The 19,208-nt window shown below is 45.1% G+C and overlaps 1 protein-coding gene across 1 annotated transcript in view; it reads left to right on the forward strand.

Annotated features, from left to right (window-relative positions):
- The first annotated feature begins 264 nt into the window (after positions 1-264).
- Positions 265-19,208, forward strand: part of LOC111978381 (glutamate receptor ionotropic, delta-1-like) — a 177,162-nt gene continuing 158,218 nt past the window's right edge. Inside the window, exon 1 of the mRNA XM_024008411.1 lies at positions 265-541. Coding sequence (XP_023864179.1) covers positions 268-541 — 274 coding nt within the window. The 5' untranslated portion in view covers positions 265-267. The remainder of the gene's footprint in view (positions 542-19,208) is intronic.

A 19,208-nucleotide genomic window follows, 5' to 3' on the forward strand; every position in this document is an offset into this window, starting at 1 on the left:
CTCTGAGTGACAGATTACAGTGATGATATGTTTCTGTTGTGATGGGGAGGGATGAGGGGGTGCATGCAAAAGAGAAAGGGATTTATTGCATAACTTGTTGTACTGTACTTGTGCATTTTTTTGTGACATTTATCTCTACAAACAGAACACACTACTTTCATTTGACCACTACTGATCCCTTGTGTTCTCTGCTTCCTTTTTGGAATGTCTAAAGTTTGTCTCATCATGTCCCTCTCTTATCCTTGTCCCTCTTCAGCCTGTGAGCTGATGAACCAGGGCATCCTGGCTCTGGTGACGTCTACAGGCTGTGCAGCCGCCAACGCCCTCCAGTCCTTGACCGACGCCATGCACATACCCCACCTGTTTATCCAGAGGAACGGCGAGGGCACGCCACGCACCTCCTGCCACCTCAACCCCAGCCCTGATGGGGAGAGCTACACCCTGGCCGCTCGTCCGCCTGCACGCCTCAACGACGTCATGCTGACCCTGGTCACTGAGCTGCGCTGGCAGAAGTTCATAATCTTCTATGATGCTGACTATGGTGAGTGGGGGAGAGGGGGTGGGGTAGAGGGTGCATGGGGGTTGATGGGTGGGTGTGTGGAAAATATAGTGGAGTGTTGTATTTTACAGGTTTTGTTGAATGTTTTTTTATTTGCAACCTTCAAAATACCTCTTCTCCAATGAGGAAGGCCAGTACAAGGTTGATGATGATGATGATGATGATGACCATAGTTGTGATAGCCAACCAGTAGTAATCAATAGGAGAAAAGTTATTTTCCTGAAACTTTATTGTTCTGTTGACAATGCTGATCAATGTTTAAAGGGATAGTGTGACATTTTGGCAAATAACCCTTTTTTTGTACTTACCCAGAGTGAGATGAACTCATGGATACCATTTTTATGCTTGCTCTTCCTATAGACTTCCATTCATTGTGATAACGCTATTAGCAATAGCTCCAGAAACTACCTTCAACTTCCTTCATAAAAATGGTGTCCATGAGTTCATCTGACTCTGGGTAAATACAAAAATGTTGCCAAATGTTGCACTATCCCATCAACTGGGTGTTTGTGGTTCACACACCTCCAATTATTGTTTTGTCTACCTTAGATTCCCATTGCACTCTTTAGTATGTTCTGTTTACAATGAACGGTACATCTGAACTGCCAGGATGAAAATATTTTAGACCTTTGCTCCATCATCATAAACTCATTTTTGGGTGCTTCTGAAGCATAGATGAAATATTACTCCCTGTCAACGTTTGTAAATCATTCCAATGAAATCACTTCATAAGACATCATCGCTTCATGTGCTCATGGTGTATGAGTATTATATCAATAGTAAATCACTTCATATCACAGTTCACATAAATAGTCAATCTGGGGATCTCCATAATGAGGTCAGAGTGTTTAGTGATTCAAAACGATTAGAACATGTTGTCAAAGACATACACTGACTCGCAGAGGGGATGCTTGTGTAATTGCCTAAAAAGTTGTTTTAAATCCTTGGTCATGTTCATGTTAAAGGCACAATGTGTAATTTTATTTATAACATTTTTTTAACGAAATTCAACCAACAGTACAAAGGGGGAGTTTTTTTTTGCAAGTGCTCCGCACGCTGATTAGGTTAGGGTGGGACTTATGTTTTTCATGTGTGCATGTGTTGGTTGAAACCTTGATTGCTTGTGCGTTTCATCCCATGGCCACAAGGAAACAGTAATGATAGATTGCACTCTTGACACGGTTCTTGGAGAAGCTAGTCTTAATTGGCTGGATTATTTAATTCATCTCACCTACAACTCCCTTTAGGCCAGACCTTTTCTAATCCACTTTTAGAACACAGTAAACTCTGGAATAAGCAATGCATTGCTGAGACCAGTAACTGTTGTACAGAAGTTGTACACCCATTCATAGTTGTTTGAAAGTAGATTGAGACCTGTGGTAGGGATACTTTATCATGGACTCATGCTTCACACACTTTCAGTAGACACATAAATAAATACTCTTGTTTATTGATTTTCCTGTTATAACATCAGCAACTCAATATTTTGTCGTGACATTTTGGTTGAATACATTTGGTGTAAGCATTTCACTGTTAGTCTACATCTGTTGTATACGGAGCCTGTGGCTAATACAATTGGATTTGATTTTAATAAGATGCAACTAATTAGGGAGAGGAATAGACAAGAAGTATGACTAAACAATGTGTTCATTCTGAATTTAACCAGGCCCAATTAGTGTTAAATAATGAATAAAGAGACCAGTTTTGACGAGGCAGTAACACTGACATCCACGTCCTGGTGTTACACTCTTTAACTCAACACTTTAATTACATTTCCAAACAGTCAAAATACCCTCAGTGCAGACGAGTGATTAAAGAACATATCATTCACATGTTCTCTGAGTGTGATCGTATCAAAACCCCTGTCTTCTCCACTTCCTCTGGTCTATCTGTAGTCTGAGGAGTAATTTGACGCTCTGGGATGTATTTCACAATGCATTTTGTCGCACTAGGATGTATTTCACAAAGCGTTTGACACTCAAGGATGTATTTCACAAAGCAGCAAAGCAGCACATTAATACCTGGTGCGTCAGGTAGTCATCTTCCACAGTTGTACAACTCTGGTTGTGTAATTCTGCATGTGTAAGTGATCCATGCAAGTCCCATGAATTTATTTTGCACAGAAATCTGAAATAATTAGAGTAACTTCTTCCGTTAGCTGCTTCTCTGTCTGTCCCCCACTCTGAATGTGAGTAGACATAGCAACTGCTCTGTTTCGCTGCAGCTCAGCGCTCAAGACATAGTTCCCTGCTCACACAGCTGATAAAAAACACATTACAAGATTTTGGCAATGAAGGCATTCCTTCTACCCAGAATTGGATGAACTCAATACTTCTCTTGAAGGCAGTATCATTCTGGTTTCTGAGGTAAAGTAGTGACTGCTCAGTGGCCATGGCTACAACTGGAGGAGCGAGAGTGAGCCGAAGGAAGGGGGGAAATTGCCATTACATTCTTATTTTATTTTTTACTGTTTTCACTCGTACCTGTATACAGGTTGAACATGGCAGATTTGGACACTGATACGTGCCTAAATTGGAATGCAGTGGCTGTACAGTAACACACTATACATGATTTCAGAGCTCAGGGCCTGTTCATCACAGCTCTGTATGGATTTTGACTGTGAGACATTCTGAACTTGAGCACTGCGCACGACAAGATGTTGCCCCATTTCTCCCGTTAATTGAGCAACTTTTGCACATTTGTTGTTGTCTGAGTGAGGGAAATGCTGTAAATTAAGAGGATTCAATGTATTTGAAAGATGAGATGTTGAAGATTATAATAAATACCGCTTTGATGTCATACAAGCAAGCGTCCAAATGTGCACTTGACATTTCCATATAATAAAACTCATGTAATATAGTGTCAACATTTATGATCACTATGTTTGATGTACAGTTACAATATGTCACGTTCTGACCATAGTTCTTTTGTATTTTCTTTGTTTCTTTCACGTTCTGACCTTTATTTTCCCTTATTTTGTCTTTATTTAGTATGGTCAGGGTGTGAGTTGGGGTGGGCAGTCTATTTTATTTGTTTCTATGTTTAGGTTTGTTAATTTAGCCTGATATGGTTCTCAATCAGAGGCAGGTGTTTTGCATTGTCTCTGATTGGGAGCCATATTTAGGTTGCCTAGTAACGGGTGTCGTCTTCCTCCTCCTCGGACGAGGAGAGAGAGAAAGGATCGGTAGACCAATGCGCAGCGGAGGTGTGATGACATAATGATTTATTGAAAAAACAGACGAACACTGACACGAACTAGACTTCAGAAATACAAAATAACAAACGATGTAGACAGACCTGAACAAACGAACTTACAAATACACGAAGCACGCTGACACAGGAACAGACTACATAAACGCACGAACAAACCGAAACAATCCCGTGTGGTGCGCAGACACAAACACAGGAGAACAATCACCACAACAAACAGAATGTGAACAGCCGCCTATATATGGTTCCCAATCAGAGAGGAAACGTAAACCACCTGTCTGATTGAGAACCATATAAGGCTGATTAACAGTGATCAAACACAAAAACATACAATGCCCACCCCAACTCACGCCCTGACCAACTAAACATATACAAAAAATAACATAAAATAGGTCAGGAACGTGACATACCCCCCCTCAAGGTGCGTACTCCGAACGCACCACCAAAAGTCTAGGGGAGGGTCTGGGTGGGCATCTGACCACGGTGGTGGCTTAGCTCCGGGCGTGGTTCCCACCCCACCATAATCAATCCCCGCTTCTGTAGCCTCCCCACAATGACCACCCTCCAAATAACCCCACCAAAATTAAGGGGCATCTCCAGGATAAGAGCGCACCGGAATGAGGGGCAACACCGGAATGAGGGGCAACACCAGAATGAGGGGCAACACCAGAATGAGGGGCAAACCAGAATGACTGCGGATCCTGGCTGGCTGGCTCTGGACGCTCTTTGGTTGAGGCTCTGGACGGTCTGGCTGGCTGACGCTCTGGACGGTCATGGCTCGCTGCGCTCTGGACGGTCATGGCTCGCTGACGGCTCTGGACGGTCATGCTCGCTGACGGCTCTGGACGGTCATGGCTCGCTGACGGCTCGTGCTGGTCATGCTCGCTGAGCGCTCTGACGGTCATGGCTCGCTGACGGCTCTGGACGGTCATGGCTGGCTGAAGGCTCTGGCTGATCGGTCTGGCGCTCTGGCGACGGTCTGCGGAAGGCTCTGGCTGATCCGGTCTGCGGAAGGCTCTGGCTGATCCGGTCTGGCGGAAGGCTCTGGCTGATCCGGTCTGGCGGAAGGCTCTAGCGCTCCTGTCTGGCGGACGGCTCTAGCGGCTTGTCTTGGCGGACGGCTCTGTAGGCTCATGGCAGACGGGCGGCTTTGCAGGCTCATGGCAGACGGGCGGCTTTGCAGGCTCATGGCAGACGGACAGTTCAGACGCGGTATGGCAGACGGGCAGTTCAGGCGCCGCTGGGCAGACGGGCAGTTCAGGCGCCGCTGGCAGACGGGCAGTTCAGGCGCTGGCGGCGGGCAAGGCCCGCGGCAGACGGGCAGTTCAGCGCCGCTGGGCAGACGGGCAGTTCAGGCGCCGCTGGGCAGACGGCAGACTCTGGCCGGCTGAGACGCACTATAGGCCTGGTGCGTGGTACCGGAATGGAGGTACCGGGCTAACGACACGCACCTCAGGGCGAGTGCGGGGAACAACAACAGGGCAACTGGACTCTCGTGGCGCACTCTAGGCCTGGGCGTGGTACCGGAACTGGAGTACCGGGCTGAGGGCACGCACCTCAGGGCGAGTGCGGGGAGAAGGAACAGTGCGTACAGGCTCTGGAGACGCAAGAGAGGCTTGGTGCGGTGGTGCCGGAACTGGAGGCACTGGGCTGGAGACACGCACATAGGGAGAGTGCGTGGAGGAGGAACAGGGCTCTGGAGATGCACTGGAAGCCTGGTGCGTGGTGTAGGCACTGGTGGTACTGAGCTCTGGGTGGAAGGTGGCGCCGGATATACCGGACCGTGAAGGAGGACACGTGCTCTTGAGCACCGAGCCTCCCCAACCTTACCAGGTTGAATGGTCCCCGTAGCCCTGCCAGTGCGCGAGGTGGAATAGCCCGCACTGGGCTATGCAGGCGAACCGGGGACACCACCTGTAAGGCTGGTGCCATGTACGCCGGCCCGAGGAGACGTACTGGAGACCAGATTCGTTGGGCCGGCTTCATGGCACTCGGCTCGATGCCCAACCTAGCCCTCCCAGTACGGCAAGGTGGAAAAGCCCGCACTGGGCTAAGCACGCGTACTGGGGACACCGTGCGCTTTACCGCATAACACGGTGTCTGACCAGTAACGCCCCTCTTACTCCACGGTAACCGGGGAGTTGGCTCAGGTATCCAACCCGCTTCGCCACACTCCCCTTTAGCCCCCCCCAAGAAATTTTTGGGTGAGCCTCTCGGGCTTCCAGCCTCTCTTACGTGCTGCCTCCTCATCCACCGCTGTTGGGCTTCGTGCCTCCATTTCCTCACGAGCGCGGCGATATTCCCCAATGTGGCCCAGTTCCCTTTCCTTCCAAATCTGTTCCCAAGTCCACGAGTCCTGATTGCTCTGTTGAGCTCTCCCCGCCGCTGGTCCTCGTTGGTGGGTGATTCTGTAACGGGTGTCGTCTTCCTCCTCCTCGGACGAGGGAGAGAGAGAAGATCGGTAGACCAATGCGCACGAGGTGTGATGACATAATGATTTATTGAAAAAACAGACGAACACTGACACGAACTAGACTTCAGAAATACAAAATAACAAACGATGTAGACAGACCTGAACAAACGAACTTACAAATACACGAAGCACGCTGACACAGGAACAGACTACATAAACGCACGAACAAACCGAAACAATCCCGTGTGGTGCGCAGACACAAACACAGGAGACAATCACCCACAAACAAACAGTGTGAACAGCCAGCCTATATATGGTTCCCAATCAGAGGAAAACGTAACCACCTGTCTCTGATTGAGAACCATATAAGGCTGATTAACAGTGATCTAAACACAAAACATACAATGCCCACCCAACTCACGCCCTGACCAAAATAAACATATACAAAAAATAACATAAAATAGGTCAGGAACGTGACATTGCCTGTTTTCACTGTTGTTGTGGGTGTTTGTCTTCCGTGTCAGTGTTTGTCGCCACACGGTACTGTTTCGGTTCGTTCACTTTTGTTATTTGTGTAGTGTTCAGTTATATTTATTAAAACATGGACACTTACCACTCTGCGTATTGGTCCTCCGATCCTTCTCGCCTCTCCTCGTCAGATGAGGAGGAAGAGATAGACAGCCGTTACAGAAACACCCACCAACCAGGACCAAGCAGAGTGGTAAAGGACAGCAGCAGCAGCGCAGAGGACACAGGACTCATGGACTTGGGAGGAGATTCTGGACGGCAAGGGACCCTGGGCTCAGCCAGGGAATATCGCCGTCCCAAAGCAGAGTTGAGGCAGCGAAGGCAGAGAGGCGCGTATGAGGAGGCAGCGCGCGACGCGGTTGGAAGCCGAGAGTCAGCCCCAAAAATGTATTGGGGGCACATGGGGAGTGTGGCTAAGCCAGGTAGGGACCTGAGCCAACTCCCCGTGCTTACCGTGGAGTGAGAGGGCTGGTCAGGCACCGTGTTGCGGTGGAGCGCACGGTGTCCCCAGTACGTTGTCTTAGCCCAGTGCGGCTATTCCACTCGCACTGGCCGCACTGGCCGGGCTAGTTGGGCATCGAGCGGGGTGCCATGAAGCCGGCTCAACGTCTTGGTCTCCAGTGCTTCTCTCGGGCCGGCGTACATGGCACCAGCCTTACGCATGGTGTCCCCGCGTTCGCCAGCATAGCCCAGTGCGGGCTATTCCACCTCGCCGCACTGGCAGGACTACGGGGAACATTCAACCAGGTAAGGTTGGGCAGGCTCGGTGCTCAAGAGCTCCTGTACTCGTTCACGGTCCGGTATATCCGGTGCACCTCCACGTACCATCCTCCGGTGGCAGCCCCCCGCACCAGGCTGTCTCTCCGGTTTCTCTCTGGTCCCGCCTGTCCAGCGCTGCCAGAGCCTTCTCTCTTCTCCAGCGCAGCCAGAGTCTCCCGTCTGTCCAGCGCCGTTTGAGCTGCCCGTCTGTCCAGCGCCGTCTGAGCTGCCCGGTCTGTCCAGCGCCGTCTGAGCGCTGCCCGTCTGTCCAGCGCCGTCTGAGCTGCCCGTCTGTCCAGCACCGTCTGAGCGCCCGTCTGTCCAGCGCCGTTCTGAGCTGCCCGTCGCTCTGCAGCGCCGTATGTGAGCTGCCCGTCTGCGCGGTGTAGCCGTCCGGTATTCTGGGGCTGCTCGCTGTCTGCCGCAGCGCCGTCTGAGCTGCCCGTCTGCGCAGCGCCGTCTGAGCTGCCCGTCTGCGCAGCACCGTCTGAGCTGCCCGTCTGCGCAGCGCCGTCTGAGCTGCCCGTCTGCGCAGCGCCGTCTGAGCTGCCCGTCTGCCCAGCGCCGTCTGAGCTGCCCGTCTGCCCAGCGCCGTCTGAGCTGCCCATCTGTGCAGCGCCGTCTGAGCTGTCCGTCAGTCAGGAGCCGCCAGAGTCGTCAGTCAGCCAGGACCTGCCAGAGTCGTCAGTCAGCCAGGACCTGCCAGAGTCGTCAGCCAGCCAGGATCTGACAGAGTCGTCCTTCATTCCGGAGCTGCCGGAGTCCCCCGCCTGTCCGGAGCTGCCGGAGTTGTCCTTCACTCCGGTGCTGCCGGAATCTCCCGTCCATTCGGGACCCATGGCTAGGGTTCCCAGGCCAAGGTCGGCAGCGAGGATCGCCGCTCATAAGAGGCCACGGGGGCGATAAAGGAGGCGGACAAAAACAATGGTGAAGTGGGGTCCACGTCCCGCGCCAGAGCCGCCACCGCGGACAGACGCCCACCCAGACCCTCCCCTATAGGTTTAGGTTTTGCGGCTGGAGTCCGCACTTTTGGCGGGGGGTACTGTCACGTTCTGACCTTTATTTTCCCTTGTTTTGTCTTTATTTAGTATGGTCAGGGCGTGAGTTGGGTGGGCAGTCTATGTTATTTGTTTCTATGTTTAGGTTTGTTCATTTAGCCTGATATGGTTCTCAATCAGAGGCAGGTGTTTTGCATTGTCTCTGATTGGGAGCCAAATTTAGGTTGCCTGTTTTCACTGTTGGTTTGTGGGTGTTTGTCTTCCGTGTCAGTGTTTGTCACCACACGGTACTGTTTCGGTTCGTTCACATTTGTTATTTTGTTATTTGTGTAGTGTTCAGTTTATATTATTAAAACATGGACACTTACCACTCTGCGTATTGGTCCTCCGATCCTTCTCGCCTCTCCTCGTCAGATGAGGAGGAAGAGATAGACAGCCGTTACAGTTTTAGTGTGGTCAGGGCGTGAGTTGGGTGGGTTATCTATGTTTTGTGTTTCTATGTTGGGTTTGTCGTTTGGCCTGATATGGTTCTCAATCAGAGGCAGGTGTTTGTCATTGTCTCTGATTGGGAACCATATTTAGGTAGCCTGTTTTGTCTTTTGGTTTGTGGGTGTTTGTCTTCCGTGTCAGTGTTTTGTCGCCACACGGTACTGTTTCGGTTGTTCACTTCGTTTATTGTTTTGTTCCAGTGTTCAGTTTTTGTTTATTAAAAAGACATGAACACTTACCACGCCGCACCTTGGTCCGATCCTTCTTCCACCACAGACGATCGTTACACAATATGACATGGTGTTATATCCTGGCATGTCCTGAACAGAATGAGCCTGTTTGTGATATTGTGAAGAAAATGTTCCGCAGACCATGCATCTGAATGCACACCTGACTCCATTCTATGCCCACCAAAATGATGATCTGCTTCTCTGAATTGGCTTGTGAAAGCCTAACACTGTAAGATCTTATTTTATAATTTAGCTAGTCATGTTGGCAATGGAACAAGCTTTCAAATGATGCCCACCTGACCCAGATTGTGATTTATAATGAACATTTTGTGGATTGCGTAAACAACAACAGTAAGTGTGTGATGGCAGGGATGCAGGGCTCTGTTCCAAACAAAATAACTACAAATGTGCTTGCTCTCGTTCCTCAACGGCACAGCTAGGAGAGTTCAAAAAAAGCAGTAACATTACTTTTGTTACAAAAGTAATGTTACTGAATGTATCCGGAGTATTTTCAGATGTTGTTATTAACAAATGCGGCGAAAAGTACAGTAAATGTAAAATGCACATTAAATCAACCGTGTAATGTTTGTATTCAGTCTTGTCAGGTGAACTGTTGTGTTCTCACCTCAGTCTAATAATTTCACCATCATCTCCAAACTGTTCCCTTTTCATTTGTACCATGGTTATGCATTTCCATATTTCTTCTGAAAGAAACATTTCAATTTATCCCTATCCATATAGGCCAATTCCCATGTGTGTAAGGGGTTAAGTAAACTACTGTATATAAGCCCTAAACACACAGTTAGTTTTTGTCATGAAATGCCTCACACATTGCATATTTCTACTACCCATTCATGTAGACTGTCGATCCTGTCCCGTCCTGTCCCGAACTTGACTCTAGAACTTGACTCCCATTCCTGCCCAAATCCCACAGACCTGCAAGACCCGCGGGACTCCTGTTCCCGTGTCAACCTCTACTGCAGATAACAAGCTCTTGACCCATCTGGTTATCATCCTGTCATGACAACGTACTAAATTACATTTGAATATGGCTGTACAAGGAAGTGATAAGCATTTTGTTTATTTGAATAGCTCCCGGTATGGATTCAGTTGTACATTCTTATGTGTAAATATATCACTTGTGAAATACAGCAGCAGCTGATGAAAAGCTGAGGCTGTATTTCTCCTTGCTGAGTCATCAGTCGACTGGCACTTTCTGCACTTCCACTGTGCAGACAGATGTTAGGCAACATATTAGTTATACCCTCCTTGCTCCAGGCACCATGGTGCTGTAGCATTGAAGTCCATGCCCAACAGTATTACCTAATAACATACAGTATCTAGTTAGCTGTATGAATGTCAATGCTTGTAATGACTTGACACAACAGTGGGCCTTACAGTAAAGGAAGTTGTGTTTGTGCAGAACTCATAACGATTTGTCTGTATATGCATCATCAAAGCACACTTCTCTTCTGTATTTCCCATGAGGTATCTCTGGTGGTTTGTCAAAAAGGGGCATGCTCAGGACTGAAGAGGTTAGGTTTAGGTTATTAGGATCCCCGTTAGCTACTGCACACCGGCTGCTACTCTTCCACATAAAACGTACAAATACTTGACAAAGTACAGTACCATTATAGAGAAAAACTACATAAGATATTTAATAAAATAAAAAATAAAATAAGAGTTATATATTGGAAAGACACCGAGATAACAAAAACATATATATATTGTTATATACATTACATTTAAATTAGATCTTTAGAAAGAGGAAAGGCGCCGTGATACATTTTTTATCAGTAAAAAAAACAACTAGTTTTTGCCTGAGTAACCTCTGGTGGCAGAGCATTCCACGTTGACATAGCTCTGTACATAACTGAGCGACGCATTAAATCTGTTTTTGGTTTGGGTACCGTGAAGAAACCCATAGTGGCGTGTCTGGTGGGGTATGTACAGTATGTCTGTTTGAAGTGTATGCAAATAGATTTTACAAGTGGCTAGGCATTTCCAACACACAAATGTTTCTTTAGAAGAGAAGTAGACCATTTCTCCTCAACCATCAACCATGAAACACTATCATGCATGTTGTTGATGTTATTTATGTGTTTCAAGGGTAAGATGTGCTGCTCTCGTTTGAGCCAGTTGCAGTTTGCTAGGTCTTTCTTTGCTGCACCAGAACATATTACCGGGCAGTAATCAAGATGGGACAAGATCAGAGCCTGATCAACTAGTACAGTTGATCTTTGTGTCAAAATAGTTTTTATAACAGACGTACCTCTCCTCATCTTCACCACAACTTCGTCAATATGACTTGACCATGATAACTGAACAGCTGATGTTACACACCCTTCATGCACAAATCCAGAGGTTTGGGTCTGAGAGAATTCTTTGAACCAAATACAATGTTTTTGGTTTTAGATGTATTTAAGACCAGTTTATTGTTAATTACCCATTGTGACTTGCTAAGAATCTCCGTGAGCTCGCTGTCTGTAGCTGCTGATGTGTAGAGAGTGCAGTCATCAGCATACATAGTCATTTTAGCTCCTTGTAAGGAGAGTGGCAAATCATTTGTTAAATGAAGAGTAACGGCCCAAGGCAACTACCCTGAGGGATACTGCACTGTACATATCTGATGTTGGAGAAGCTTCCATTGAAGAATACTCTCTGACTTCTATTTGATAAGTTGCTCTCTAACCATGGGATGGCAGGTGAGGTAAGGCCATGACCAGTGAGTCTTTTCAAGAACAAATAGCATATGATGATCAATAACATCAAAGGCTGCACTGAACTCTAACAATACAGCTCCAACTATAATCGTATTATCCATTTATCTGAGTCAGAACAGTACAAGTTAAGTGCTCTTCCCCATATGCATGCTGAACATCAGTAGTTGTTCTTTGAAAAGTAGCATTGCATGTGTTCAAACACAATTCTCTCCATCAGTTTACTAAGAACAGCCAGCAAACTGATTGGGCAGCTGTTAGAGCCCAGCAAATGGTGCTTTACTATTTTTAGGTAGTGGAATTGCTTTAGATTCCTTCCATGCCTGTGGACACGCACACTCCTTTAGGCTTTGGTTGAAGACATTCTCAATAGTTTCTCACCTAGGTTATCTATACCTGGCGGTTTATCATCATTGATAGATAACAATCGTTTTTCCATCTCTTCCACGCAAACTTGACCAAATTCAAAATAGCAATCCTTCTCTTTCAATATTAGATCTTCAATACGCAAATATTATGGTTCACTGTTTTGTTGTCATTTAACTTCTCAGTGAAGTTTAGTCACACCATTTCTCAATTGACAGTATGTCAACCAATCAGCTGAGCAGCCTGACTTGTTTGCCACCTTTTTTTGCATCATTTTGAAATTCATCATCGATCCAGGGTGCTCTAGCAGTTTTCACAGTTTCTTAACAAGTGCATATTTGTCAACAATTGGCAAGAATAATTTTACAAATACTCCCAAGTCATCTGGATTATCCTACTTATACACATCAGACCAACCTAATTGTTTTAACATATTCTACAAAAAAACATTTAGTATGATCTCTTCTAAATAGTTTTAGGCCCTGACTTTGGTGCTTTGGCATTCCTTGTTATTGCCACAATGTTATGGTCACTACAGCCAATGGGAACTGATACTGCTTTAGAGCAAAGCTCTGCAGTATTAATGAATATTTTATCAATACAAGTGGATGTCACAGATCCAACACTATTGGTATATGCTCTCGGTGGTGTTGGTTGAGTGATAATCTGGGTCATGTTCCAGTCATTAGTCACAGTAAGAAGCTTCCTCTTGAGAGGACAACTAGATTATAACCAATCAATGTTCAGGTCAACAAGAAAATAATACATTTAATCAGTGACATTATCTAACACCACACACACATTCCCCAGATATTGACAGTTTGCATGAACTTGTGTCATTACATACAGCATGGGTAGGCTAATCCTTTAGTTAAGATTCATGAAGACAGCTGTGGTATATCAAATCAAAATAAATAAAATAAAATGTTATGTCACATGCGCCGAATAAAACACTGTGTATACCGTGAAATGCTAACTTACAAGCCCTTAACCAACAATGCAGTTCAAGAAATAGAGTACATTTTTTATAAAAAGTAAAATAACAATAAAATAACAATAACGAGGCTATATACAGGGGGTACCGGTACCTAGTCAATGTGCGGGGGTACAGGTTAGTCGAGGTAATTTGTACATGTAGGTAGGGGTAAAGTGACTATGTGTCACGCCCTGCCCTTAGAGAGCCTTTTATTCTCTAATTTGGTTAGTTCGGGGTGTGACTAGGGTGGGTACTCTAGTTTTTTTATTTCTATGTTGGCCTTGTATGGTTCCCAATCAGAGGCAGCTGTCTATCGTTGTCTCTGATTGGGGATCATATTTAGGCAGCCTTTGCCTACTGGGTTTTTGTGGGATCTTGTTTATGTATTGTTGCTTGTGAGCACTGCATAGTTTCACGTTCGTTTTGCTCTTTATTGTTTTCTGTGCGTTTCACTCGAATAAAGATGATGAAACCATTCCACGCTGCACCTTGGTCCGATTCTTACAACAACGTTCGTGACACTATGCATAGATAATAAACAGTGAGTAGCAGCAATGTAAATACTTCGGGTCGCCATTTGATTAATTGTTCAGAAGTCTTATGGCTTGGGGGTAGAAGCTGTTAAGGAGCCTTTTGGACCTAGAGTTGGCGCTCCGGTATCGCTTGCCGTGCGTTAGCAGAGAGAACAGTCTATGACTTGGATGACTGGAGTCTTTGACAATGTTTTGGGCCTTCCTCTGTCACCGCCTAGTATATAGGTCCTGGATGTGTATGTGACAAATAAAAATTGATTTGATTTGATTTGGATGGCAGGAAGCTTGGCCCCAGTGATGTACTGGGCCGTATGCACTACCCTCTGTAGCGCCTTATGGTTAGATGCCGAGCAGTTGCCATACCAGGCGGTGATGCAACCGGTCAGGATGCTCTCGATGGTGCAGCTGTAGAACTTTTTGAAGATCTGGGGACTCATGTCAAATCTTTTCAGTCTGCTGTGGGGGGAAAAGGTGTTGTCATATGTATTTGGTAAAAAGTAATCTTGTCAAAAGTTTACTATTTAGTCCGATATTCCTAGCACACAATGACTTCATCACACTTGTTACTCTAAAAACTTGTTGGATGCATTTGCAGTTTGTTTTGGTTGTGTTTGGGATTATGTTTTGCCCAATAGAAATGAATGGTAAATCACCTATTGTGTCATTTTGTGGTAACTTTTATTGTAAGTAACTATAGAATATGTTTTTGAACACATCTACGTTAATGTGGATGCTAAAATGATTACGAATAATCATGAATGTATCATACATAACGATGACTAAGAAAGTTACAGATGTACAAAGATCATGCCCCCAAAACTTGCTAACCTCTCACCATTACCAATAATAGGGGAGTTTTTTTGGGGGGGGGGGTATGATATTTATGCCCCTGTAACTTAACAGTCATCATTATTCACGTTTCATTCATGATTATCTGTAATCACGGTAACAATATATCAAACACATGTTTGATATCAAACTTTGGTCCATAGCCCATACCTCCATAGCATTTGGTACAGCTCTCATGCATGTACTCTGTTGGAATGGAGGAATTCATGGAGCATCGTTAGCCTAAAGCCCCACTTCACTAGCTATCTCAGCTTTGAATCTGTTTTGGTAACGGTACACGTCTGCAGAGGACTGGACTGTAATGGACTGTAATGGGAGTTTGTCCATAGATGCTATACTGTAGTTAGTGTATGTTGTATTTAGACTAGAGTTGCTACAGTAATGTTGTCACGCTGACTGTTTGGCTGTTTGCTTTTATCGCTGTTCAAGCAGCTGGTTTTGTGTCCTCTGGGCTAAACTCAGACAGCATTAAATGATGTTTGTTAGTGATGCCCATTTATTCACATGAACGCATCAATGGCATCCCTTTGAAATGTCTCCTCTCTGTTTCCCTTATCTTGTTCCATTTGTTATTTCGCATTTTCAACTCATCATTTTTGAGGTCATGTGAGTATTGCTTGGTTAGCGATAGCTTCCACATTCTGAGCACTAGGAGAATGGTGTCCCACCCAGAGTATTATCATTTGAAAATTATATTTTCTTGCATGTTTATGCGAAGGAGATGGTAATCCCATGTATGCCTATACTGTATCAACAATTTTCCATTAGGAGAATGATGCTGCTCTTTATTTTTGGATTTGACCTGCATTTATCCAGATTGGCAGGATTGCAGGGATGTGCAGTAGGTGAAATAAAGACACAATGAGTTACAAGAGTTTTACATAAATACCAACTGTCTCACCAATACTGTCCTATCGCGGCAACTCTCATCCATGGTCTTGGACGATCAATCATCAACTGATGTTTCTGCTATTTTTAACTTTGAAAACCGCACAGATAGAGTCAATGTTGAGGAGGAGAGAGGAAAAACTATTTTAAACTCTTCAACAGAGAAACAAACTTCCTTCAGTTTGCTTTTACGGATCACGGCTTTTGCAGAGTCAGCAAAAGAAGTGGATCGTTCATTGTACCTTCTCCTCCACTCTGCTTGTTTCCCACTGGGCAAAAACTGGTTGAATCAACACTGTTTCCACGTCATTTCAACAAAAACATTAAATGTGATGATGTTGAATAAAAGTGGAAAAGTGATTGGATTTGGAAAAGTCATCCATGTAAAGAAATGTTGTAATTTTTTTTTAAATAAGGATTTCTAAGCTTTGAGATAATTGAGACATGGATTGTGTATGTGTGCGATTCAGAGGGTAAATGGGGAAGACAAAAGATTGAAGTGCCTTTGAACGTGGTATGGTAGTAGGTGCCAGGCACACTGTTTCTTTTTCATTCTCAACAGTTTCCTGTGCGTATCAAGAATGGTCCACCACTCAAAGGACATTCAGCCAACTTGACACAACTGTCGGAAGCATTGGAGTCAACATGGGCCAGCATCTCTACACCTTGTAGAGTCAATGCTCTGATGAATTGAGGCTATTCTGATGGGAAAAGGGGTGTTCCTAATGTTTGGTACACTCAGTGTATAACACCTATATAAACTCACATCTATTGCAGTAAATCATGACGGGCCCTGAATGCACCATGTTCCTCCCTGGGCGGTGTCGAGATTACCTGGGCTCCATAATGAGTGTGGAGTGGGACATCTGTCACTGCCCTCTTTACGGCCTGCTCTCTTCTCAAAGGAGGAGATATTAGACTGGTATTAGGTGGGAGATTGATTTAGCTGCCGCACACTGCAGGAGATGGGTCTTAATGCGCAGCCCCTTTTCAGATGAGGAGTGGATGAGCATAGGCAAACAGAGGAATGTGCTATGGGCTTGTATAATGAGCAAAGTAAAGAGAGTTGGAGCAAGAGAAAGGTTAGAGGAGGATATGGACTGACTACAAAGTGGGAGAGAGTGACATGGGAAAGGGGGGATACCTAGTCAGTTGTACAACTGAATGCCTTCAACTGAAATGTGTCTTTCGCATTTAACCCGACCCCTCTGAATCAGAGAGGTGCGGGGGGCTGCCATAATCGACAGCAACCTTTTGGTTACTGGCCCAACGCTCTAACCACTAGGCTACCGGAGAGAGGCGCGGTGAAAGATAGTCAGAGATAGTTCATAGTATTGTATCCATTTTTGTATAGAACTGTATTTTGTGGTGTAAAACGACAGCAAGTATTTTTGGACCCAATGTCTTTTTGTAAATAAAACTCAAATCTTACTGCTGGTAACTCCATTAGCATTCCTCCCCAAAAAGAAAGTAAGAGAGAGAGCGAGAAAGAGAGAGAGAGAGAGAGAGGGCTGAAGCTAACAACATTTACACACTGGAAGCAAGGAACAGGTGAGCTTTGCCACATTATAATTTTTAGACATATAAACCTGCTAATCCTCAAGACACTTGCTACAGTGGTTCAATCTGAAATGCTGATTGCTTTATCATGACTTACTGACTTACTGACTCATGGAGTCTGTTTCTGACCGTTTGAGCAGACACATGCACATTTGTGGCCTGCTGGAGGTCATTTTGCAGGGCTCTGGCAGTGCTCCTCCTTGCACAAAGGCGGAGGTAGCGGTCCTGCTGCTGGGTTGTTGCCCTCCTACGGCCTCCTCCACGTCTCCTGATGTACTGGCCTGTCTCCTGGTAGCGCCTCCATGCTCTGGACACTACGCTGACAGACACAGCAAACTTCTTGCCACAGCTCGCATTGATGTGCCATCCTGGATGAGCTGCACTACCTGAGCCACTGTGTGGGTTGTAGACTCCGTCTCATGCTACCACTAGAGTGAAAGCACCGCCAGCATTCAAAAGTGACCAAAAACTCAGCCAGAAGCATAGGAATGGAAGCGGTCTGTGGTCACCACCTGCAGAACACTCCTTTATTGGGGTGTCTTGCTAATTGCCTATAATTTCCACCTGTTGTCTATTCCATTTGCACAACAGCATGTGAAATGTATTGTCAATCAGTGTTGCTTCCTAAGTGGGACAGTTTGATTTCACAGAAGTGTGATTGACTTGGAGTTACATTGTGTTGTTTAAGTGTCCCTTTATTTTTTTGAGCAGTGTATTTGTTGGGAAATAGACTCTGGGTTTTAATTCATGATCCCCTTTAAATTAAATTGTATTGGCGTGGGAAATTCAACTAAATGTATAGCTTGCTTGAGTCCCTCTAGGAGTAAGGAGTTGACAAAGTAATTATAGTGAAACAGAATTGTACATTGAGGAGTCATTCTTTTGCAGAAAAGTCTTTACAGGAATGAAAAGTGCACCATTTTCATTTAGTACCCTTTAAAGTTACAAATACCTTGATTTCTAATTCTACATATTGATATGTAAGAAATGTCATGGAGGAGCATGGATTCTAATTTTTTTATTTTATTTTTTTATTTCACCTTATTAACCAGGTAGGCAAATTGAGAACACGTTCTCATTTACAATTGCGACCTGGCCAAGATAAAGCAAAGCAGTTTGACACATACAACAACACATAGTTACACATGGAGTAAAACAAACTACAGTCAATATACAGGGAAAATAAGTCTATATACATTGTGAGCAAGTGAGGTGAGATAAGGGAGGTGAAGGCAAACAAAATATATATATAAATTAAATAAAAATAAAAAGGCCATGGTGGCGAAAGTAAATACAATATAGCAAGTAAAAAAATAAAAATAAAAAACAACAAAAACAAAAAACACTGGAATGGTTGGTTTGCAGTGGAAGAAAGTGTGAAGTAGAGATAGAAATAATGGGGTGCAAAAGGAGCAAAATAAATAAATAAATACAGTAGGTAAGAGGTAGTTGTTGGGCTAAATTATAGATGGCTATGTACAGGTGCAGTAATCTATGAGCTGCTCTGACAGTGTTACGATCAATGAGGACAATTGTAAGGAGTCAGGCGCAGAGAGCAGATATGGGGAAAAACCACTCTTTAATGTCCAACCAGAAGAACAACTGGTAACGTCAAAACATTGGCGTAAAAATCCGACTTGAATAAAGTACACACTGGAAAATAAATCCAGACTGTGGAAAACCCCAAAATAAAACGACACAACCTCATACAAAACAGAAAGACAAGCCCGCACAAACAGAAACGGGCTAATACGAACTTAAATAGCACCACCCTAACAACCAAAACATAAACAGGTGAAATAAATAGTCAAAACCAAACGAAAAGGAAAAAGGGATCGGTGGCAGCTAGTAGACCGGCGGACGACCGCCGAGCGCCACTCGAACAGGAAGGAAGCCACCTCTCGGTATATACTCGTTCAGACAGCTGGTGCTTAAGCTAGTGAGGGAGATAAGTTTTTCCAGTTTCAGAGATTTTTGTAGTTCGTTCCAGTCATTGGCAGCAGAGAACTGGAGGGAGAGGCGGCCAAAGAAGAATGGTTTTGGGGTGACCAGAGAGATATACCTGCGGAGCGCGTGCTACAGGTAGGTGCTGCTATGGTGACCAGCGCTGAGATAAGGGGGACTTTACCT

Source organism: Salvelinus sp. IW2-2015, linkage group LG18, assembly GCF_002910315.2.
Source record: "Salvelinus sp. IW2-2015 linkage group LG18, ASM291031v2, whole genome shotgun sequence".
Lineage (NCBI taxonomy): Eukaryota > Metazoa > Chordata > Actinopteri > Salmoniformes > Salmonidae > Salvelinus > Salvelinus sp. IW2-2015.